The sequence below is a fragment of the Chelonoidis abingdonii genome, chromosome 9 (assembly GCF_003597395.2).
Source record: "Chelonoidis abingdonii isolate Lonesome George chromosome 9, CheloAbing_2.0, whole genome shotgun sequence".
NCBI lineage: Eukaryota > Metazoa > Chordata > Testudines > Testudinidae > Chelonoidis > Chelonoidis abingdonii.
Genome location: NC_133777.1, coordinates 40,303,058 through 40,327,258, shown reverse-complemented (window position 1 = coordinate 40,327,258; position 24,201 = coordinate 40,303,058). Strand labels below are relative to the sequence as shown.

Sequence of the window (24,201 nt, the reverse complement as noted above, 5' to 3'; positions counted from 1 at the left end):
AGCGGCCTGAGGTGGGCTGGGCTGAGGGGACCGGGGAGCTGTGCGGCCTACGGGACCAGGCTGAGGCCTAGGGGCTAAGGGGATAGAACTGAGCTGTCTGGGGGGAGGGGCCGGCACCCAGTGTTGGGGACAGAGCTGAACTATCTAGGGGGAGGGGCTGGCACCCACCGCGGGGGGGGGTACAGAGCTGAGCTGTTTGGGGGGAGGGACTGGCACCCACTGCGGGGGAGGGGTACAAAGCTGAGCTGTTTGGGGGGAGAGGCTGGCACCCACTGCAGGGAGACACAGAGCTGAGCTGTTGGGGGGGGAGAGGCTGGCACCCATTGCAGGGGGACACAGCTGAGCTGTTCGGGGGGTGAGGCTGACACCCACTACGGGGGGACAGCAGAGCTATCTGGGGGAAAGGCTGGCACACACTGCAGGGGACACAACTGAGTTATCTGGGGGAGATAGAGCTGAGCTGTGTAGGGTGAGGGCCAGTTTGTACATTGGGGACTGAACTGTTTGAAGCTGAGGCTAGTATCCACTGTGTGTCCCTGGAAAGGCGATACTGCAGGACTCAGTTCTTTCTTGAAAACAAACACACACACCCCCACGCCACCCTGCTTTGGGAAGAATCCAGGCCAAGGTCCCTGCTTCCTTGGAGGCCTAGTCCCTCCTTCAGTGCTGTGTTGGTAACAAGAGTCCTTTGGGAACAGGAGGCCTGGAAAAACCTTTCACACTCAGGTCACCCTATGGATTTAGGCCCAGACAATGTTTTCAGCATTCCAGTTATTGCTTAGCTTGGGGTGCTGATCTTGGCTGCTCAGACTTGGGATATCAATCTTTTACAAAAAGGTGAGTTGAGTATTGTTAGTGGCAATGGCAGTAAAGGCAAACAGCTGGGGATGTTGAAATTTATGATGCTGAAAGGGTTTAGACAGGACATGGTTTATCTCCTAGGCTCTCCACAGAGTACTATATGGGATCTTTAGCCCTATAGTTGAACTATTTATTGATAGGGCCTTAGTTTCTACTTCAATATCCACTAGTTATGGGTAGGAAGGATCTTAGTTTAAAATGTTGTCCAAAGGACCCATTCTACATAACACTGCACTGTAGTGCTTGTGAGCTCTGTCTAGTGCAGCACTTGAACCTTTGATGTGGTCCAGATTCCAGGTGTGCCATCAGAACCATAATCTAGGGCTCATACCATGGCTCTTGGGGATTTGTGTTCCTAAGCATATGTCCTCTTGGAAATAAAACCCTTTGCTTGTATCATGCCTGTCACAAGGGGATTTTTTCTCTCTCAGACTCTGCAGACTGAGATGCACAGTTTGAGATTGAAGGAAATTTCTTTGAACACTCAGGGCTGCTAATGTTAGGACATTACTGTTTGGGATGCTTTTCTCCTAGGTCTGGAATAGTCTCTGTGCCCCGCCTGGTATTTAGCTGAGTCAAGTATTTCCTCTGTTTCATTAGGAAGATAGCGTTACAAAAGCCAGTTTGTGTAGTCTCTCTATTCTGTGTTTACTCACACACCCTCAACAAATTGCCTCTGCTCTGTGTTGTCCATAATACACTCTTGATTTGGGTGACTGTCACCACCTAGTCTGTCTCAATGTAGCATTCATGGTTTTCCTAGTTTGTCTATCATGGTACTGCTCTTTAAGTGTGTTTTTGTATATCAACCTGGCTGCTGGTTCATGGTATCCACTAAAGCCTGTTAGCTGGGTCCATGATGATGAACTTGTAAACAACATACAACATTCCTTTGGGAAATAGCTGATGGGACAAGATTAGACTCTTTATTGTTGTCTCCTATTTAGAAAGACAGGAGTGATCACTTAGCTCTAAGGACATGCTGGTTAACATCACTTGTATCCACTTACTGAACAAGCTGTAGTCTGAGAGCTAGAGCATTTTGTATTTAGAGACTTGGGTTCAAATTTTCTTGAGTCACTCACAAGTGAAAATGTATATTAGTCTCTTCAGAGTCCCCTGTGGATATTTGTCCACATCATCAAATCACTGCAGAGTGGAGAAATCCAAAACTTGAATAGCTAGGAGAGGGGGCAGGTCAGGGTTGAGATGCATCAGTGGAGCTGTGCCAGAGGCCCAGGAGTAGAATACCTGGTGCTGCAGGGCAGGACTGTCATGCATTGGTAGAGTAAGTGGAGGTCCAGGGCTACAATACCATGGGGCTCATTTGTTAAGGAATGTGGTGAACTGGCAAAACTGGGAGGAGGTTAGGCAGGACTGGAACGGTGCAGCAGATTAGGAATTGCATTGGTGTTTGTTATTTGGAGGCCCAGGGTTTGGGATAGCAGAGGCTGCATAAGGTCAGGATTATATTGCACTGGCAGAGGTCTGTAGGAGAAGCACATACAGTTCCTGCCTGAATGGCTCTAGTCAGTGCAGTTCTAACTTTCATGAGCAAAATATTTATGTAATTTTAAAATAATTCAGGTCAAGGATCGGGCCTCTCCCACAAAGCAAACCTCTGGATCCAATTATACTTTGCAGGATTTCTGACCAAAACTATCCTTTGCGCGCCTTAGAACTCTATCTCACCTTGTCTACTGGATAATGAGGAGTCTGTGGAACCTCTCAATGGTGTATCTTTCCTCTGGCCCAGTGAAGGAAAGGCACACTCCCTCCTGGTAGGCCTTGTTAAGGCTTAAATGAGAGAGAAAAGCAGAATTCTGCCTTTGCACTTCTGGAAACAGGAGCCAGGATTCAGTAGCCTGCCCAGATAGACAGCTTTTAACATTAATTTCCATCTGAGTACCTAAATTGTGGCTCCGTATTGTAAAAGGTAATGTGCAGTAGGCCAAGCAGGTTAAATACTAGAGCACAGCAGTCCAGAGCTTGCATGCTTCAGCACTGCTTGTGACCATTACTATAATGTTGAGCAAATAACCAGAACAGTGAGGACCAATCCAGTAATATTTAGATTTCACAGATACTAAGAGCAGGAGAAAGACTTGAACCCTTCTGTCCCTTCCCGACCAGGTGCAGTTATGAAAGTCTCATATGCTTTGTGTTATCCTTGGCAGACCTTTAATGTATCTGACTTTTCTTCCAGAACCGGAACCCCTTAGTGGCAGTATACTACACCAACCGAGCCTTGTGTTACCTGAAGATGCAGCAACATGATAAGGCCCTGGCAGATTGTAAACATGCCCTGGAACTAGACAGCCAGTCAGTGAAGGCCCATTTCTTTCTGGGGCAGTGCCAGATGGAGATGGAGAACTATGATGAGGCCATCGCTAACCTGCAGAGAGGTGAGCAGTGTCTTCCTATTAAATGTTCAGGCCTGGCACAAGCCATCATCAACCTATAGAGGTGGCCCAGACCTCCCATATTAACAGGATACCAGGGCCTATTTTGGGCTGTTGCTAACATACAGAGAATTGAACAATACAGAACAGGCACCATGATGAGGGCCACAGCTGCAGAGAAATGAATGGGCCTCTTACAAAACAGGCACCGGTATATGGCACAAATCACCATTTGTCAAAATACGAATTTAAGCTAGAAAAGACTGGTGTTTAGTTCTGTGTAGTCACTTCAGACTGCTCATATCCAATTCCTCTGTAGGAAGAGATAGCATTTGGAAACCTGTAGGAGTTTAATTGCCACTCCCTGTATCTTGGTTCTGCACTTGACAACAGGCTGATATTTGAATGGGAATGAAGCCTAAACAGGAGTCAGTTTCTTCTTAAACTGTGTAGAAATCAGTGATTTGACTAACTTCTATATGGAGATGGTCCAGTGGGGTCAAGTCATTGTGTGCAGCTCTTGGCCCAAGGATTTATTCCCCATTAGCTGCTTTGCACTGAGGGAGTGATGTAGCACTCAAAGGCACAGGTATTGTCTCTCACTGTTCCCTCCTTCAGGGAGAGGGGCAAAACCAGACTCTCCTGGCCAAAGCAAAGGTGGTGGGAGCCATAATCCACTGACCCAAATCCCACCTCTAATTAGATATACCTCCTAACTAGATTTAGCAAAGAATCAGCTTCTTCCACCCTGTCCCCAACCTTGAGAGCACCTGTTGTCTCCCCAGCCTATAACCTAGCCAAGGAACAGCGACTGAATTTTGGGGATGATATTCCAAGTGCACTGCGGATTGCCAAGAAGAAGCGCTGGAACAACATTGAAGAGAAACGGATCAACCAGGAAAATGAGTTGCACTCCTATCTAACCAAACTCATCATGGCTGAGAAGGAGAGGTAATGCAGATAGAAATCTCTGAGCTTTTCTACACTGGGCATTAGTCTACGCTAGTGGGGTGTGAATTCTAGTGCACACTAGGGAGTCACACACTAACTGACCTGTGTGGACCCTGCTGGTGCCCACTCAAGTTCCTTAGTGCACCTGAGTCATAGAATCATAGAAAAGTAGGACTGGAAGGGACTGTGAGATGTCATCAAATTCAGTCCCTGAGGCAGGACCAAGTAAACCTAGTTCATCCCTGACAGGTGTTTAGCTAACCTGTTCTTAAAAACTTCCAATGATGGAGATTCTACAACCTCCTTTGAAAGCCTGTTTCAGTGCTTAACTACTCTTATAGTTAGGTTGGATATTAGGAAAAACTGTCTAAGTCTCCCTTGCTAGATATTAACCTCTTTACTACTTGTCCTACATACAGTGGATGCAAAGAACAATTGATCACAAGTTCTCTTTTTGTAACACCCCTTAGCAGATTTGAAGACTGTTATCAAATCCCCCCTCACTCTTTTTTTCTCAAGACTAAACATGCCCACTTTTTTCAACCTTTACTCATAGGTCAGGTTCTCTAAATCTTTTACCATTTTTGTTGCTCTCCAATTTGTCCATTGTGCAGTAGGAAAGTTATAGTGTGTGCCAGCAGGATCCATATGGATCAGTTAGTGCATGACACTCTAGTGTGCAGTAGAATTTACACCCGTCTACAATGGATTAATGCACAACGTAGACAAGCCTTCTCCGCAGCCTGGAGGAATGAGGGGAATCCTGAAGAGCACTGGGCCTGTGCAAGCAGGAGGGAGGGACTGTATCCCAGACAACGCTGGTCTCGGGCAGAGAGGAGCAGAATCCCACAGGCTGACCCTCCCGTATGCAAAGGGAGGAGGGGAAAAGATAAGCTTTTGTAAACATTTCCCAGTACTGTGAAATTGGTGACAAGATAGTGGCCTTCTACCAGAGCTTACCCTGGCACTTAGAAGGCACTGCCCTAAGGAAGCTCACTCTATTGAAATGGTAGAGAGTCCCTGCTTATCTGGCTTTCCCGGAAGGCCAGAATCCTTGCACCAAGAAGGTGGAGAAAGAAAAATAAGAGTTTGTTCATTCTGAGCTGAACTTTACTTCTCCTCCATTGTGACATTTCAAGTTCCTTTGCTGATCATTTGCTCTGGACTGTAATCATAGAAATGTAGTGCTGGAAAGGACCTTGAGAAGTCATCAAGTCCAGCCTCCTGTGCTGAGACAGGACTAAGTAAACCTAGACTATCCCTAACAGGTGTTTGTCTGACCTGTTCTTAAAAACCTCTACTGACAAGGATTCTTCAACCTCGCTAGATAACCTCTTCCAGTGCTTACCTATCCATATAGTTAGAAAGCTGTCCCCCTGGTTCTCCTCTAGGGAGCTGGATGAATACCGAAGGACACAACAAGAGGAGAACGTGGATGAGAGCCGGAGCCGTGCCCAGCTGGCTAACGTTGAAGCCAAACATGTGAGGCAACCTAATTAATCCATCACCTCAGTGTGGATTTGGGCCTGCTGGGAGCGTTGGGCATATGTCCCTACTTGGTGTGAGCAGCAAGCCCAAGGGGAAGTTCTCCAGGGCCACCATGCCACAGCTCCTGCTTGTGGAGCAGATCTGCGGGGTATGAACACAGTCCAGATGGGGTTACTTCATAGCACAGAAGGTGATAGTCAGTGCTGCTTTGGGTTCATTGCAGTTGAGTAGGAATCAGGCACCAAGGAAGAGCATCACACAGGGCTGCAGCTTGTTGGAATAGACGGTAGTAGAAGTTTTGTGGGAGTTGTGAAGCATCCTATTGGAGTGTGTCTAGAGGGGACATGGCTGGAACAATTTCCTGACTTTCAGGGGTGCTGTGATGAGTCAGAAGAATCAGTGGGGTGGCTGTGGGGGATGATGGAGGGGTTCTGTGTGAGCAGAGTGCATGCTGTTCCTGGTGCTCTTACTGCCTTGCAGCAGGTGTTAAAGATGAGTTGAATGTTGTTGCTTTTACTGTCTCAATTCTGTGCCCCACCCACAGACAGTTGCTGTGCATTAAGTGGACAGTGGATTTTTTGTATGGCCACTTTGCAGCCATGAAGATCTTTATTCCTGTCCCTACGTTCTTCTGGCCCAATCAGACTGACTCTTTTTGGAAGCTGTCAACACCGCTGCTTTATCAACCACATGAGCCACTACTGATTTGACATGCAAGACCATTCCCATCCCCTCTGTTATGGCTGACACTCTTACCAACACATAGCCAGCCCCGGTTGTCTAGGTAGTGAGTCTGAGCATTAAATCCAAGTATCCTGTACAGAAGTGTAGAGCAGTAACTACTCGGCAGCTCGGAAGTTGTGTTCTTACAGGTGGTGTTCTTGCCTCCTAAAGCAAGAAGGTTCCTGTCTGTATGTGACTGATACTCTGATAGCAGCAGACAGAGGCTGGCAAGGGGAGACACCAAATCCTATTCCGCAGGATCCCTGAGAGACCAAGACCTTTATCAACTTTTGAGCCAGTTTGTTCTCTGTAAAAGTGGTTCTGCGAATGACTCCCATGCTGTTGGAGTGGGTTAGGGAAAAATTCCCCATCAGTGGCTGCAGTGTTTGTACCAAAGTCTCTGCAGACTGAGAGATGCTGAAGAGGCAACAAAGTCCTGCAGGGCCCTCTGACCCCCTGCTATTAAAGGGGTTATTTCTCTTTCAGGACAAGTACCTAGCAGATATGGATGAGCTGTTCTCTCAGGTGGATGAGAAGAGGAAGGTGAGGATGGGCTTAAATAGGTGTGGCAGCTGTGACCAGACAAGGAGTGCTCACAGGGAGGGCATCAAACATGACTGATAAGGTGGTTTAGCTTGGGGTCCCAAAGAACTGTGGCTTGTCCCATCCTTCCTGTTCTCCTTACCGCCGCCCTGCTATTGGACTGATTTAAAACTCTTGTGAATACCAGGTCTCTCTCAAATGAGAGCTGGACCAGAAGGCCAGATTCCATGGGAGGGAATGGAGCCCCAGATTTGAGGATGAGCTTGGGACTCCAGCTGCAATGGCTGGTGGAGACGGGACATTTCATAACGGAAAAGGGTGAGAACTGTTCACTGTCAGTCAGCTGCTCTCCTGGATGTGGTAGCCGTGGAGAAGGCCAGGCATCTATCTGGATGGAATATAAACCTGTACAGTGGAAGCTCCAGCTGGGGGTGGATGTAATGGCTAGTTGGAGTGCAAATATGGCCTTGGTATTGAGAGAGAAACCAAGCCCCCCCCCCGCCCCTTCTCCAGCTGTGTTTTCTGATATGCAGTGCAGGATCACCATCATGTGCCTGACTTGGTGATGGAATCTGTGCTGCTTGCACCCTTGCTGAGGTCCTGTCCCTGGGTCACCTGTTCATTGGTTTACTGCATTAGACTGGAGATAAGCCTGTTGTATGATGGCTCCCTAATGCTGAACTTTTATTCTCTCGAGTCAGAAGCGAGACATCCCCGATTACCTATGTGGGAAGATCAGTTTTGAACTGATGCGAGAGCCCTGTATCACACCCAGTGGGATTACCTATGACAGGAAAGATATAGAAGAGCATCTTCAGGTAATGGGGGAACCAGAGTGTTGGGCATCTGAGTGGGAGGGCGGGAGGAAAGGAAGAGTGTGGCTGCGCATGTGAGGGAGAGAAACCCAGGGCGATTTTTAGGAAATAGCAACTTTAAAATCAAATCAGTCTCCAAACATGAGTTAATGTAGTTCCAGATGCTGCGCCTGCACCCGAGGCCCCCTGGCTGATTGTGTAGGGTTGCACCGCCTTTGGGGGGTGAAAAACCCACACAAAGATTGGAAACTGACTGTACTGGGGAACAGCAACAAAAACTAAACTCTCAGTGGTCAGGTGCTTCTCTGTGCTGCTTCCTTCCTCTCCCATCCTAGAGCAGCTGTAGCCCTTGCAAGCACTGTGATGTGTTAGTGGGCCCCAGCCCCTGGTAACAATGTAGAAATTTACCTGGGGGTAGGGGTGGGGCCTGCAGAAAAAACAGTGGGGTTTCAGAGACCACCCAAATATTAAATACTGCAGTATCTTGTTTTTAAAGCTTGAGCTTCATTCTGTCCCCCAGCCCATCTTTGTTTAAAGGAGGGAGCATCAGTGAGAAGAGCCACACTTATGGAATTGAATGCTTCATCCTGTGAAGTTTTCCATGGGTTGAATCCTAGTTACCTTACCCTGTCATTCCCTTTGGAGAATGTCTGAAGTGTTCGAGCTATCAGGCCCCTGCTTTAATTACAGGGCTGCTGGCTGGGCACTCTCAGCGAAGCTCCATCCACTTTGGATCTCACCTCACGGCCAGGGTTTTCCAGCCCTGACTGAGCCATCTGCCCTCCTGGCCATGCTGTAAAGTCTCTGTTCTCTCAGACTTTTTTGAGGGGCTGTGATGGAAAAAAAAAAAAATGGAGATATACCTATCTCATAGAGCTGGAAGGGACCCCAAAAGGTCATAGAGTCTAGGCCCCTGCCTTCAGTAGCAAGACGAAGTACTGATTTTGTCCCAGATCCCTAAGTGGCCCCCTCAAGGATTGAACTCACAACCCTGAGTTTAGCAGGCCAATGCTCAAAGCATTGAGCTATCCCTCCCCTTTAGTTTTGGAGGAATTTGGAGGAGTCTTATGTTTAGATGGGTCCCTGAATACTTGTCACTGGATCTATTTATAACATAAGAACGGCCATGCTGGGTCATACCAAAGGTCCATCTAGCCCAGTGTACCATCTTCCAACAGTGGCCACTATAAAGATGGTCTGTGCACCTAGAGCAATGTTAAATTGTAAGCTAAGTTACATCTCAGTGCTCTCATTTGCGTGCGCTCCGTGCCGTGGGATTGCCAGCCTGCTCCTGGTTGTGGGGTGGTGGTTCTTTTTCTGAAACCTCCACAGCCATGGAAATGGTTGTGACTGGAGATGTTTCTACTAGGGTAAGTACCATACTGAAGTAAGAAGTGGAGACAGGAGGGGAAGAGACAAGACAATGTAGATTAAACTGTCCAGCTGTGGCATCCTGTCTGTAGGGAGCATCCCTCAGGTAGGAGGGGGGCAGATGGGGCTAGCTACACCCAGGGAACCAAGACTGACTGAATGGCTGGGAGGTCTCTGGCAGACCTGGGGGGTGCAACTGCAGCAACAGGCTAAGGGGCTGGTTACTGAGGTTTATGCTCTATTTCCATCCTTCTTATGGTCTCTCTTCCCTTTCAGCGTGTTGGTCACTTTGATCCTGTGACCCGAAGTCCTTTAACCCAAGACCAGCTGATCCCAAACCTTGCTATGAAGGAGGTGATAGATGCATTCATATCAGAAAATGGCTGGGTAGAAGAGTACTGATGGCTGAGTGGGCACAGTCCTCTGGATCCTCACCGCAGCCCCAGCTGTGGCAGCACAGGCACGCTCTGCTATGGACTGCTCTCTCAGCATGCTGGGCTGGCACCATGCCTTACTCACTTTGTTTCTCTCTCTCCCCTCTGGATGCCCAGAGATCCATTGGCAGTGCTGGTCTAGAATGCATTATCATCTCGTGTCCCAGAAACCACAGCTGGGCTAGACTGGCTGAGCAGGGCCATGGAGGGTCCTTCCAGCTCCTTGCTCACTTGGGCTCCTGGTAACCTCCCAACACGATAGACAGAAGCAAGACTGCCTTAGGCAGGCCGAGAGGGAGCGCCTGTCGAGGACCCAGCACTGGATGCAATCCACAGAAGCACTTTTGGAAGAGCAGTGTCACTTTGTACTAGTCAGCATCACAGCTTTTCATAACCCACTTCAGATCCTTGGCTGTAAAGAACGAGCTTCCTCCACAAAAACAGCTGCCTACTCCCTTTCCTCACAGCACAAACCCTGCTCCTGGGGAGATGTGGGAGCTGTGCCTACAGCGAGGGCCCAGGCTGTGACGAGCGAGGAGCTGGCTCAGAAGGGCTCTCCTGCTCTCCATGCTGAGCTGCGTTCCCCACTTCCTTCCTCTGTACATAGTTTGTTTCTTCCTACGTCTCCTGTCTGTCTAGTGTAGTTCTCTTCATGTTTTCCTGTAAATAGCCACTTGCTGGGGGAGGGAAATGAAATATATATTATACAGACATTGACTGGCGTGCGGGCTTGTACTGGGTAACCACTGTCCTGTAGGATGGAAGCCGTGACCCAGGGGAGGCCACTCCACCCCCAGGGACAGTAGTTCCCTGCTAACCACTTGGATGAAAGTTCATATTTGTTTTAATTAAATCCTTAAAAAAAAAAAGTCGGCCTAAAGCGTTTTGGTTGTTGAAAGTCTTGATGTCTGCTTGGCCTGCAGACTGCCTGGCTCATGAGTTCGCTCTCCGGAAGTTTGCCAACGTTAATAAATATTTCAGCAATAAGTGTTAAATAGTCTGAATGTTTCATGATTACAGGGATCTTTTCTGAAAAGGCTGGTGGAGGCTGGGCAGAGGCAGCCCCCAGGGGCACATGGGAGCGGAAGTGGAGCACACCTCTACATCTCTCTTAGTCAGGAGTGCAGGTAGGCTGCTCGCATTAAGATACAGCATGGGATGCTGGGCCTGTAGTCTCCAGAGGCTGTACCTCCATGTTAAAGATGAGGGTAGCTGCAATCTTCACATAGGAGGCAGCCATTTGCATGTCTGCACATGGGGGATCTAAGTGTTCTTCAATTGCATGATGGGCAGGGCTGTTCTCTAACAGGGAGCATTCTCTGGTTTTGGTTTGTTGATTTCTAAACCTGTTCTGTTGCTGCTTGAAATTTTGTCCCTTTCAGATGATCAGATTTTTCCTAGGGAGAACAATGATTGTATTTTGATACTTGGAGAAACCCTCTGGTACATGATACAATTACTCCGTTGAACTAGAAGATGGCTTGTGGGGCGTTTCCTCCTGTTTCTGTGGCTGCAAAGGGTTTCAGACTATAGGAGCTGTCTAGGGGCAAAGCTGCTAGCATTAGTATCTTTGCTATGTTGTGCAATCTCAGGGCCGGGAAGGGGCTTTCAGACTGATACAAAGCAAAGCCTGTTTGCTGGATGGGTCATTGCACATCGTAAGAGAATAACTGCTTGCAGCTTCTTGTGCTTCCCAGGTCTGGAGAAGGCAGTGAAGGTGTAGCCTCAGTCCCTCCCCATAAGGAAGGAGGAGGTGGCTGAGCAGTGTTGCTGCCAGTTGGAGGAATCTATAGATGAACTCATTAGCCCACTTGGTCAGGTATTTGCCAAGATGTTTATAGGGAGCTGGAGGAGGGGAAAAAAAAACTGGCCTTTATGAAGACAGGGTCCTAAGTCCCCTGCTCACTTAGCCACTGGTACGTATATTAGACAGAGCTTTTGTTGAGAGGGGACGATATACATAGCAAGATACTTGAATATAAAATCTCAGCAAACCACTTGTCTAGCCAGTCTGCTGTCCTATTCTGAGTCAAGGTTTCCTCTGCTCCCTGTGTACCTTGCTGTTCTGTTGATCTCAGTTGGTGATCATTGAAGTGGAAAGATTGGTGGCCTTTGTCATTTTATCCTAGCTAATGTAACTGTAGATGCTATTTTTTCTTTTGAAGTGCCCAGTGATTTTTTTCAGTCATACTAAGAGTTCTCTGGCAAAGAGTTCTCCAAGTTAGTGACAAGCTGCAAAGGAGAGAATTGCCTGTTATTGGTAAGTGGGGTGTCTTTTTTTAATTCCATCAAGTATCCTTTCATTCTTGCATCAGGCTCGTGGGACGAGTCAGCACCTGCCTGACCTTCTGTCCCATGAATCATTCATGGAGCTCATCCCTAGCACTTTACAAACTAACCTATTCATCTTTCTTGCCATCCTCTCTTGGCTGACTCCTCTCCAAACTCAGAGCAATTACTGAGAGAGGAAGGGAAGCAGGTGCTTTGCCCTGCATGGAGATGGTTGGCTGATTTGTTTTCAAGGCACCAGTGTTCAATCTTGACTGCTTCCAGAGTCAGTCGGACAAGGGCCTCATGCCACTTCAGAACTGCTGGGTGGGGCCAGGTTTTGCCTGCAAGGTGACAGCTGCACTTGTGACCTACATACTGGCTGACGAACCCAAATTCCATGCAGAGCTATCTGGGGCTGTTGAGCAACACTCTAGCTTGCATCAGTTTAGCAGAATTGTCCTTTAGTGCAGACGAGCCCAAGACCTATTCTAATGGTGCATTACTAGGAGGCAGTGTGGTCTGTGCTCATTACAATGGAAGGAACTCTGGGTTGGGGCAGGAATCTATTTCTAGTCTTGCCCTGGAGCTGTAACTCCATGCCTTAGTTTCCCCACTTGCAGAACCAGGCTAAGGCTATTTGGGTCTGTGCACTGCAGTCAGGAGGGGTGATTGTGTAGACATAGCTGAGCTAGATTTGATCTAGTTTGAGGAAGGATAGTGGCAGCATGGGCAGTGGCTTCTTGATTAGGTATTGGAGGATCAGGGTGGGCGTGGCTTCACTGCTATTACATGACCACAGCTAGCTCCCATCTACACATGCAGCACTCGCAGCTCCCAGCTGCAGCGTAGTCAGATTGTGTTTGTGTGTGTAAGGTCCTGGTTGAAAAGCACTAAAACTCTGCAGCGGGGTGGACGGGAAAAACTGTGAAAATAACCCCTAACCCAGATTTAGTCCTGGAATAATCCTGGGCATGGCAGAGCAGGGATGAATTTACCACCATCCCTGGGGGCCAAGAGTAAATGAGAGGAAAAGTAACAGCTGCTTGTGTCAGAGGCTGGCTGTGGTGTGGTAAGATTCAGTTCTAAAGCAGTCATGACAAGTGCAGAGATAAGGCAGTTATATTTTAATCCAGATTTGAAATAGGAAAATCCCCATAAATAACCTAAACTCTTATTTCAAGTATCCTTTGCTGCTTGAACATTAACATTCAAGTGAAAGCCAGCCCAACCACCCCCAGCCACAGCGGATTCCCGGGTAACAGACACTGGTCCTTCAATTTTTCCCTGCACCCATGAATGAGCACCAGGAAATGAGTTCTCAGCAGAGCTGCTGAGGGAGGGTCACCAAAGGCAGATACAAGGATATCTGAGACTAGACTATGCCCCAGGCCTGCTGGTTTAGCTCTAGAGCTGGAGGGGCTGGTTCTGTGCTACTGACCAATGGTCTATTTAAAGAAGAGCCTACATAGTAATGTCACTCCTGCCTGGAGACCAAGGTTGAGCTAGAAGCTGCCTTCTGCCATGGACTCTGTTCCTCAGATGTTAGAAACACAAAGAGGATGTGAAAGAAAGGGGTGGGGTGAGCAGGCAGGCAAGAGGAGGAGCTCTGCCCATGGAGCTGAGGAACAGAAAGCGCAGAGTTGTAAGTATAGCAGAAAATGCCACCAGCTGCTGGAAGCTCCCACCCTGTATGGGAGAAAGGAGACGGGTTCCCCCTCCAACTCAACCTCAGCTGCTGCTGCATCACAGAATGATGGGGGTGCTCATGTAGCCCAGGATAAATCCTAGATGGATTAGAGCTAGATCAGCCTGATTGCCAGAGTCCAGCTCTGCCTGCAGGGTTATAGTAGAGAGAGAGATGGCTAGAATTCACCAGCAGCAACCCAGGGCTTTGGCGGGAGGGAAGTGAACAATTCAGCTCCAGAGGAATGGCAGGCTGGTAGGCAAAGCCCTGAGCTTCTACCCCAGGAAGGTGGAAATGAAGACACTCGTATCCAAGTTGAGCGTGGCATGCCACCAGCCACGGGGGAAATACAGCACCTGCACAGGAGACAGAAGCAGGGGAGCTGCTTGCCTGGGCCTTCACTGGCCATGCAGCCTTGATACAGCTGCCCTCTTGCATGGGCTCTACTTGCTGAAATTGGCTGGCAGCCTGGGCTGTCAACTGTGATCTAAGCTTCCAGTGAGAGTGTCTCTGAGGCTGACTGGCCACTTGCCTACATCATCATGCCTCTGAATAAGCCTGTCCACTGCATAGCAAATTTGTGCAGGAGGATTAAGGGTGGGACAGTGAGTCGGAGCTGGGCTGCATGTTCATGCGGACTCCAGCTCCCCTGGGTCATAGTTAAAGCAAGGGCCGTGCTCAAGGTGTCATTTCTCTGAGCAGATGCTGGGCCTTAATCATGAGTCCAGCTTCCCTATTCATTCACTAGCTGGCTTGTGCACTTACACCCCCCTCACCCACCAATTGCAGGGCCCCTCCATTCTGACCATCCCTTCCTCCTGGGAGTGGTATTCAACTGCAGCCAGTGCTGTCTGGATGCTGCTACTCACACTTGTCCTGCCTCAGACTAGGATCCTCTGTTGACAGGGTATGGAACTCCCAAGCTCCTTTTGATTGCTGGTGCTCCATGGCTCTGGGAGCAGTGGTTCACACAGGCCTAAGCTTCCCCTGTGAGAAGGCTCATCAGATCTTGTGCTGCAGAAAGCTGCTTCCCATGTGTAAGTGAGCTTCTACAGCTAGATTAGGCCAAAATCATCCCAGAAGTCACTCCCATTGGCTTCAGTGGAAGACAGCTAGTGGCCCCCACCCTCATTACAACCTGGAGGCTGATGGCTGCTAGGGACTTCACTATAGAGTTTGCACAGAAGACACTGTGCTACTATAGTGCTGGGCAGCAGCATGATGCCCTGAGCGAGGGATCTCCAGTGAGTTGGTGGCTGGTTATAAGGAGCACCATGTGTCTGCAACCGCTCCTTGCTGTTCCTCTGTGGTGTCTCTACCCATTTGCTTTGCCCTCAAAATGGACCCCTGCTGAGAGCTGGGTATTTACTCATTGGCACACAGCCTTGCTAATGCCTCAACACTGAGCCAGCAGCTGATGTGCTGCTCTTCATGGGCTCTGGCTAGACTTCTATTTAGACTGAGATTTGTGTGGGCACCAACCAACAGCTGTACCTCACCCGAAGGGCCACAAGTGCCCTCAGTGGCCTAGCAGAGAGACACTGACACCTGACTGCATCTTGTGTTTCAGTGCAGCTAATCTACATGCCCGCAAAGGCGTCCGGGAATAGTTTGATGCAGAGTTAATGAGGGAATACTGCCCCACAGCTGTAGGCTGTGTGACTGCAATTCTAGAGAGGGGCCAGCTGGTGTCCCGAGGCCCACGGCTCTGCTCCTTGCTGCCCATGGCACTACAGCTGTGCTCTAGCCAGCTGGCAGGGTGGGCGAGAACACAGCTATTTCTGCTCCTGCAAACAGCTTGCTAACGGTGCCGAATGGCTGCATTGGAATTACACAAACACAAGGGGGCCAGGGTGGTGAACAGGCTACACAGCAGGTCATGCCTATGTCATGTGTTCATGCACACCAGCATGGTGGCAGCTCCTTTGGGGGTAGGGCCCATCCCCCTTCTCTGAGTCTTCGTTTTCCTATCTGTGACAGGGAATTATTGATACTGACCTCCCTCCCGAGCTAGGGTGTGTGGCTGAATTCTTTATCAATACATGTGCGCACACACTAAAGTGCTTGAGATCCTCTGACAGATGAGACTAAAGAGGGCAAAAATGCAATGTCACAAGGCATAATATTCCGGGTTTCTTTATGGAACCTCTCTCCCTAGTATTAGAGTCCCTCAACATTGCCAAGTGAGCCCTACCATGGTCCCAGGGGGTAGGAAGTGCTGTCTGCATTTCCCAGCTGAGGCCTGGAGAGACAGACTTGTGTAATGGCAGATAGCCAGCTAGGAACCGCTGCCAGCCCTGACATGGATCTGTCGGACCCCCACCACCGCAGTATCTGAGCGCCTTGCAATTGCTGATGTATTTCCCCTCCCCTAAGAGGCTACAGGACTTGCCCACCTTCACAGAGAACGACCCCCAATCTCCCAAATCCTGGCCTAGGGCCCAACCAACTATCCTATCCTTCCTCTCTCTGCTGAGGTTTAATCCAACGCTTCTCTCAGCACATTTACCAGCTGGCTCTTAAGCTCTGCTCCCCCTTCTGGCCTAGCTGTGCACTGCCTGTAACTCTCAATGGTTTTCTCCCCGGTCCCATCAGTGACACCTCCCAACCTGCCTCCCACACAGTAATGCCTGCATCAGGGGACTGGTGCCCCTCCAGCCCAGCCCCAGGACCTGCTCCTGGGACAGCCTGCCTTCTGTCTGGAAAGCAGCAATATCAGGAATCTTACAGCTGTTTATGCTGGTGTGCATGCCTGGTCACCGTGCAGCCTGGCTCTGGTGCAGAGGTGCTTGCGTTGGGATTCCTGGTCTTCTGACAGCCTGGCTTCAGTACTGGGGTTCCCAGATCCCATGCCAGACACTGTGGTGTCAGGGTCCCTGCTGCTTGTGCAGCACCAGAGAATCTCCCCACTCTGCTCTCTCTGGACACACAGCCCCTGGTGTTCCAAGCTGATGCACTCCACAGGCCCCTTGAGCAGCTACAGCAGGGGGTGGCCTCACTGGGCCCCAGGGTGCAGGACTGACCTCACCAGGGTGAATGGTACACTCCACAGGGCGTTCCTCCGGCGGCAGGAATGGGTACGTGTCCAGCAGCCAGGCTAGAGTTGTCTTGTTGGGGTGGAACTCAGGGGTTTTCTCAGGAGGATACAGAAACCAGCGCTGCAAAGAGAGGGGCTCTTAAGAAACACCCTGCTCTGCCTAGTAGGGGGTCCCCTTTAACTGCAGACTTGAAAATCTCTACTTCCCTGCAGGTTGGGCTCCCCCTTCCTCCCCACTCATAGGTACACCCCTCTTCCCTACCCCCAAAGCCCAGCAGTTCCCCTTCTTCCCTCCCCTCTTGGAAAGGATGTGGGGTTGGCCTGTCTAAGGGGAACTGCTAGGGCTCTTCCAGATGCCCCATGAGGGTCACACCTGAACAGGAACCTCACTGCCTGATTGCAAGATCTCTGGGGTATGGGCTGTCTTGTTCTGTGTGCATACAGCACCTAGCACAGTGGGGTCCAGGACTGTACACACCCTTTTGCCACAGGGGCCACCAAGGAACCTCCTCCTCTGGCCCTCAGTGTGTCTAAGTGGCCAGGTGTATTATGGGGAAATTTCCCATTCCTTCAAAGCCTCAGGACTAAGTCACTTGCAACAGACAGCACCCTAGGCCGAGGGGCTCACGGGTCCTCTCTGGCCTGGCATAGTCTATGCTACACTGCCTGGATCAAATCCCCACTTTGCTAGGAGAGTGCTCTGCTCCACAGCAGGGCCATGGACAGGGAAACATCTGGTTTTTACAGGGTCTGTAAATCAGTCCACTCCCCACCCAGCTCTCACCTTCCTGCCAAAGATCACCTCCGAGTAACCTGGGCCATGCCAGTGAAAGGGAACCCCAGAACCGGAGCCTGTGGGCAAACGGACCAGAGATGGGATCAGATGGACCATGTCTGATTAGGCCATTGCTTCTTGGCTGACGTGTCCATCTAAGCCTGGGAAGGATTCCCCTAAAGCCCATTCCTTCCCCCTGCCCTCATCTCTTCCCAGGGTGGTACTGACCGGCGATCCCAAAGCTGTAGGCCCCACTGGTGCCTGGAATCCGGAACGGAGGCGGCATGTATTTCTGGAAGAGGGAGCCCCACTCGGTGAAGTTATTGTCTCCAAAGAAATAGAGTGTGTCTGGTGAGGGGAGAAAGAGACATTGGTAACCCCCAGAGAGCACAAGCTCTGGTCTGTCTGGGCATGTAGGCTGGGGAGGGAAGCACAACCCCGACCAGGAGGTGGCCCCTAGGAATCCATCCAGAACTGGAATTCTCAGCCACACGGTTGAATCCGAGGCAGAGCACTAAAGAGGGTGCCTGGAGAGCTCTCTACTCACCACTGCCCAGGGAGGCCAGGTCCTGAGGCTCCAGCAGGTGCTCCACGTACTCCTGGAATGGCATGTCCACTGCGAGAGAGGAGAGAGTTCAAGGCTGCCCTTCCCCAACGTGTGCGACCTACCTTCCCAGCCAGGGCTGAGGGGGCACAGCAGGACTCTAACACTCCACCCTCCTCCAGCTCATTCCCCCTGCGGAGCCACAGTCCAGCAGCCTAGAAGTTCGTGTTGTCCTGCCAATGAGCAACATTGAAAACCTCCCCCTTGGGCCAAGTGGAATGCTAGAGCTCCGGGACTAAGTGCTATTGTGTCCAGTTCACAGCTGGAGAAACCGAGGCACAGCAAAGGCCAGCATCTTGCCCCAAGAGCAGAGAATGGGGTTTTGGCCAGGAAGAGGGAGGAGGCAAAGGAGAAAGGCTGGCTTAGTGTGTTCCCTGGACAATGAAATCCAGGGCCTCAGGCAAGCTCTTCTGTCACCAACCAGCCATGGCAGCAGGAAGGGAGGCACTGGCTGAGGCCAAGCAGACAGGCATTGTCTGTTCCCTCTTTGCACCCCACGTCTGTCTGGAACAGCCCCCTACCACACCAGCCCAGTGACAGAACAGCTCAGCGCACGTGCCCTGGAGCCAAGCCCCGCACCTTTATGGTAGGAGTAGGTATTGGCAGTGCTGAGACGCACCAGGCGGTCCCCGAACTCTGCCAGCAGCTTGTTCCTCGTGCAGAGCGCCTGGAATTCCTGCAAGCACAGAGCAGAGGTGACAAGGGCCCTGGGAAGGCAGAGGTGTTTGAAATGTGGCCTGGGGTGCCAGGCCAGGCTGGGGGCCCACGCAGCGACAGGACAGCCCTCCTCTCTCTAGGTCTGGCTTTTGAGCTGCCAGCGAAAGAGAACGGCCCTTCTTGTTCCCAAATCCAACTGGACACAGACCAACGCAGAGATGCCCTAGGGCGGGTCCAGTTGCCACCGTGGGATGGAGCTTCCTGCTTAAGAATGGATCCTGAGGGTTGCTCCAGAATCCATCGGGGGCGGGGGACTCCCCTCCCAAATAGATTCCCTGGGTTACTCTGACGGTCTTTACTCAGAAACCTCTCCAGTTCAACTCTCTCGCTGCTTCCCATCACCCTGTAGCCATGTGACTGAGAAGGGAGAGTCAGTATCAGTAGAAATCATGGCGTCCCCTACTATCAATCCCCACTTTTGGCAGAAGTTACTCTCAGCCAGAATACGGAGCATGTGCCTGGCTGCCAGGAGGGCATACATGGCTACTAAGCCTGGTCCGGGGGAAAGGCCGGAGAGGTTTCAAGGGGCTGAGATGGCTCAGGCTGGAGGGGCACCTCACAGCTGGGAGCATGTAGCACTTACCGAGTTGTCCGTGATCCCCTGGATAATAACAGGCCTGGAAAAAGCATATCTGGAAAACACAGAGGGAAATTAAACACTTTCCTGGCTCCTTGGGACCTGGCATATTCTACATACCCAGCTCACTCCCATCAGAGCCCCTGTTAACAGTACTAGTGCTAGCTGCAGTGAAACTCTGCAACACATTGATGTGACCGATACATGGGCTGAGCTGTTCAGTGCTCAGACTCAAATTCTTTGCACCTTCAGTGGCAGTGGGTGGGCAAGCTGAGGACAGCCACATTCAAAGACCATCTCAAGGGCAGATCTAGGTCATGGGACCTCTGGGGGCAGGGAGAGAGAGCTGTGCATGCTCTGTGCTAGCACGTTGCTGGGTCAGCAGGGGGCTAATGGAGAAGTTGGGCTTGTAGGACTCGCTGTGGGAGTCACTCCTCTTCCTAGCAGCAGATGGAAAGCTCTGATTAGATTCTGTTGTATGGTCACTCATCTGCAAGTTGCCTGCTGACAGAGAACCCCATCTCCTAACTGGTCCGAAGGTATCCAGCACCCCTCTGGGTGCCATGAGATTTCCACAATGACCTGTGCATAGCTAGGACCCTGTGGAGTCATGTTGATAGGAAGACCCCAGAGAATCCCCCTCCCTCCTCCCATAATAGCCATGCTGGTTGCATTCAGTGCTGGGTACAGGAAAGGGGCTGCTTGAGCCCCAGAGAGCAAAACAAGCAGCACACCTACTGGTCTATGAACTGGGAGTAGGTCAGGGAAGCGTCTCTCCTCTCCACAGTGCAGTGATCTTCTTCCATCAGAGCCAAGTACTTGTTCGTAAACCTGGGATGGGGAAAAGGACAGAGCCCTCGTCATCAATCACTGCCAGACTGAGCATTTCCCAGCAAGTGACATCAGCCCCGGAAGGATCAGCAACCCACACAGGGGGAGATCAGACCTGGTCCTTGCCAGCTTCCTTCCCCTCTAACCCAGAGACACTAACTCCAACATTAGGGTCAGTGCCAAGGGTTACAGTAGCAATGGAAAGAAGCCTGGGGAATCTGTCAGATTTCTCAGCAGGGAGCATCAAGGAACTGACACCATGACAGCTCCGTAGGGGCAGCCACTTTAAGGGAGGAACAAAATATTCTAGTCAGCCCCTTGCAGATGGCAGGAGGGGCACTGATTGGCCCACTGTGATAAGTAACAAGGCAGTAAGCCCAGTTCTTTCTCCCTGGCAACTCCAAGCTACGTCTGCTCTCCGCCAGGGAATGCCTGGTCTGAGTCTGTTCATGGGAGGTTGCTGACCCTCCAAGCATCTGCTCCTTCAATCAACTGCTTAAGAACTAGGCTGAGAACAGAGGTAGTAACGGTTCAACCCCAATGCACACTGTGTCTAGGGCATTAGATACTGCCAATGTGCAGGGATGGAGTGTGTTCTTATGGGCCTTTTCAATCTTAGATCTGTTCAACCTAACCCAAGCTACATGGTTGGGGAGAAAGAGATCAAGAGCCTCACCTAATATACAAGAATATAAGAACGGCCACACTGGGTCAGACCAATGGTCCATCTAGCCCAGTATCCTGTCTTTCGACACTGGCCAATGCCAGGTGCTTTAGAGGGAATGAACACAACAGGTAATCATCAAGTGATCCATCCTCTGTTGCCCATTCCCAGCTTCTGGCAAACAGAGGCTAGGGACACCATCCCTGCCCATCCTGGCCTATACTATTGATGGACCTATCCTCCCTGAACTTATCTAGTTCTTTGGTAAAGCCTGTCATAGTCTTGGCCTTCACAACATCTTCTGGCAAGGAGTTCCACAAGTTCCCCGTGCATTGTGTGAAGAAATGCTTTGTGTTTGTTTTAAGCCTGCTGCCTATTAATTTCATTTGGTAACCCCTAGGGCTTGTGTTATGAGAAGGAGTAAACAACACTTACTTACTTTCTCCACAGTCATGGTTTTATAGACCTCTATCATATCCCCCTTTAGTCATCTCTTTTCCAAGCTGAAAGGTCCCAGTCTTATTAATCTCTCCTCATACGGAAGCCGTTCCATACCCCTAATCATTTTGGTTACCCTTTTCTGTACCTTTTCCAACTCCAATATATCTTTTTTGAGATGGGGCGACCACATCTGCACGCAATATTCAAGCTGTGGGCGTACCAGGGATTTTTATAGAGGCAATATGATATTTTCTGTCTTACTATCTATCCCTTTCCTAATGATTCCCAACATTCTGTTTGCTTTAGTGCTGCTGCACACTGAGTGTGGGGTAGAGGGATGTGGAGAAATCCTTCCTCACATAAGCCATTTCAAACAGCCATCATTCCCCATTTTGTTAAGCACTGGCCAGATTTCCCCCTTTTATTTCTAAATCTAACCCTCTCTCTGTCTTTGGCATCTCCACAAGGGCACTCGGCATTATACACTCAATAATGCTTTGAGTTTCTCCAGTGCCTTGCTGCCAGCCACTTCACATTCATGAACTGATCCTCACAACCCCCAGGAGGCAGGGATATACCATTATCATGACTCAACAATTTGAGAAACTGAGGCACGGAAAGGATAAGTGACCTGCCCATGGTTATAGTGCGAATCAGTGGCAGAACCGAGAACATAGCCCAGGTTTCCCGATCCTTAGTACTTCACTCTACTCCCTAGGTAACTCTGCCTCTAGCTGAGCCATCTAGGCAGAGCTACTTCTCCTGACACAAGCCAAGACCATGCCTGGGGGAAAAGGTGATCAACGGCCTGCTTACAAAATGCTAAGCAATCAACAACAGGCTAACAGGTCCTTCTTCGGGAATACAAACCTCAAGGCAATATATAACTCTTCAGCTGACAGGAGACAAGCAGAATACAGTGAAGATCAGAGTGGAGAGACTGGCAAGGTATTGATGTTGTGATAAGCAGGAACCTGGTTCTTTCGGCACTGGAGGTTTCCCTGACCACCTCTCGTGATTCAACACAGCATTCTGCATGGCAGCACATCCATTGGGGGAATGTGGACCAGGCCTGATGCTTTAGATCCCAGAAGACACTGAGAAAATAATTGGGTGCACGGGTTGTCTACTTACCAGCCCCCATTTCCTTCCAGGTAATCCAAGTCTCCAGGCAGCGACACTGGGATGCAGAGGAGAAGGAATTGCCACCACGATCCCATATGCCTCCAGCAGCCCTCTGCCGTCTGGGTGTGTCAGATTCTCTCAGAGAAGCAGACTAGAAAAGCCAGGGAGAGAACAGTGCAGGACAGGATGTTAAAGGTAAGGCTCTAATATACCCTAATGCCGGCAGGGGAATCGATCCAGCTGTTGGCTCACTTCTGGCTCTTTCCCTTCCGTCTCCTCTCTGAATTTAACCCCCACGCCAGCTCTAGGCTAATACCCGCTGTATCCCTGCTTGACCCTTTAACCCTCCTCCCTCGCGCTGCATGTACCGCCTCCCACATCCCAGGGCCCCTCCGGCCCCTACCACCACGCCTCAGCTCAGCTCCCTGTCTGCGTGCGGCTGCAGATACCGCCAAGTCTCAGCCTAGAGTCCCCCCCTCCCCCATTGCATTCTGGGAGCTGTAATTCAGACATGTCACAGCCTCCTCCCCCCGGGGACGCGCGCGCACTGCCTGGCAGGGTGGCTGTGAAGGCCACGAGCCGCTGCGTTGGCTGCTGGCCTGAGGACTACATTACCCAGCAGGCATCTGAGAGCCACTTCCATTCGTGGTCCCTCGAAGGGGTGAAAGGGGAAGAGAGGCTGATGCCGCGTGCTGCTATTGGACAGGTGACCTGGTGACTACTTTACCCAGCAGCCATCGACAAACGTCCCCTGCCACTAACCCACAGCTAGTCTGAGCCGGAAATGGGCTGAACCAAGAGCCCTTCCTCCCACATGCCAAACAACCCTGCTCAGCGGGGTGGATTTCATGGTTCAGGCCTAGTTCCATCTGCTTTGCACCCCTGTAGCCTGTGTTCTGTCCCGTTGACTCTTCCCCTCCTATGTGCTTGTGCTTCCCCCTTTTCCACCAGGTTTTCTCAGACTGAGCCAGCCTGGATCAGTACAAGCAAAGGCTAGTTGGTTGCTGCTGCTTCTTCCCTCCTATAGGAAGCATGGCAAAGGGCTGGAGGATGTCAAGAACTTGGGGCTGTGAAAGTATGTAGGTGGCCCAAGGATGGAGAATTCTGTTCAAGAAGAGCGGGAGCCTAGGATGTGCTCCTGCCAGCATCCACAAAGGGAGAGTTCGTGCAGTTGTGCAGGAGGCTCATCATGAAGCACAGATAACTTGAAAGTTGGTACGTGGGTCATGCTAATCAGGGTTTCAATCCAGGTGCTCATGGAACAGGTTGTACAAGTTTATGACCCTGAGAACAGGTGGTAGCATCTGCTCCAAAGGGGTGTCCCCCCATTCTAGCCAATTTGGGGCCTTTATAGCTGTATAGTTGTCATTTTCAAAGCACTGTGTAAACATTGATTCTCAACTGGTTCCCTTTGAAAGTAGTTTGATACTTAAGCCCATTTAACAGATGGGGGAAAATGCAGGCTTGGAGAAGTTAAATCACTTGTTTAAGCACATATACCAGGGTGTTGACTCCTGACTCCTAGCTCTGGGACTAAGTAGATTCTGCTCAGCCCAAGGCATTAGTCTCAGCTCCCCAGATTCCCCAGGAACAAGAGAACGTTAAGCTGAAATCATAAGTGAACTAATCAGGACTGTTCCCTAAGTCTCCAGAGGCTAGTGCCCTATTCATTATGAAGCATGCAATCTGTCTGATTTTCCTTTTCCAGAGGACATTGCAGGTTACCTTATGCTCAGCATTTGCGGGATTGGGTGGGGAATCGGGTTAATAACTCCCTTTCCCAAGAATTGTTGCCTATTAGACTGTGGTCAGGACTGATCATTAGACTCCTTTCCACAAGGAGAATCAGCCAAGATGCTATGCACATGCAGCCAGAGCTGGACAAAG

At 50.3% G+C, this 24,201-nt stretch overlaps 2 protein-coding genes across 9 annotated transcripts; one reads left to right on the top strand and one right to left on the bottom strand.

Annotated features, from left to right (window-relative positions):
- Nucleotides 1-3,031: 3,031 nt before the first annotated feature.
- JMJD8 (jumonji domain containing 8) lies at nucleotides 3,032-22,890 on the bottom strand. 8 transcript variants are annotated; one of them, XM_075069429.1, is made up of 10 exons: nucleotides 22,718-22,850; nucleotides 22,324-22,465; nucleotides 19,992-20,084; nucleotides 19,260-19,308; nucleotides 18,539-18,635; nucleotides 17,903-17,971; nucleotides 17,584-17,703; nucleotides 17,365-17,432; nucleotides 16,567-16,701; nucleotides 3,032-8,613 (listed from the first exon to the last, which is right to left on the bottom strand). In XM_075069429.1, exons 2-10 carry the CDS (start codon nucleotides 22,407-22,409, stop codon nucleotides 8,596-8,598), a joined length of 735 nt encoding a protein of 244 aa, XP_074925530.1. In that variant the 5' UTR covers nucleotides 22,410-22,465; nucleotides 22,718-22,850; the 3' UTR covers nucleotides 3,032-8,595. The 8 variants fall into 8 exon arrangements, 6 of the variants coding, with proteins under 6 accessions (XP_074925530.1, XP_032650573.1, XP_032650572.1 ...); XM_032794682.2 differs by lacking the exon at nucleotides 3,032-8,613 and adding an exon at nucleotides 12,969-13,899 and having other exon boundaries at nucleotides 22,324-22,849; XM_032794681.2 differs by lacking the exons at nucleotides 3,032-8,613; nucleotides 22,718-22,850 and adding an exon at nucleotides 22,863-22,890 and having other exon boundaries at nucleotides 13,814-16,701.
- On the top strand, nucleotides 3,125-10,583 carry STUB1 (STIP1 homology and U-box containing protein 1). Its single transcript, XM_032794686.2, has 6 exons — nucleotides 3,125-3,266; nucleotides 4,049-4,214; nucleotides 5,606-5,696; nucleotides 6,912-6,968; nucleotides 7,670-7,786; nucleotides 9,431-10,583. Exons 1-6 carry the CDS (start codon nucleotides 3,125-3,127, stop codon nucleotides 9,554-9,556), a joined length of 699 nt encoding a protein of 232 aa, XP_032650577.1. The 3' UTR covers nucleotides 9,557-10,583.
- Nucleotides 22,891-24,201: the final 1,311 nt, after the last annotated feature.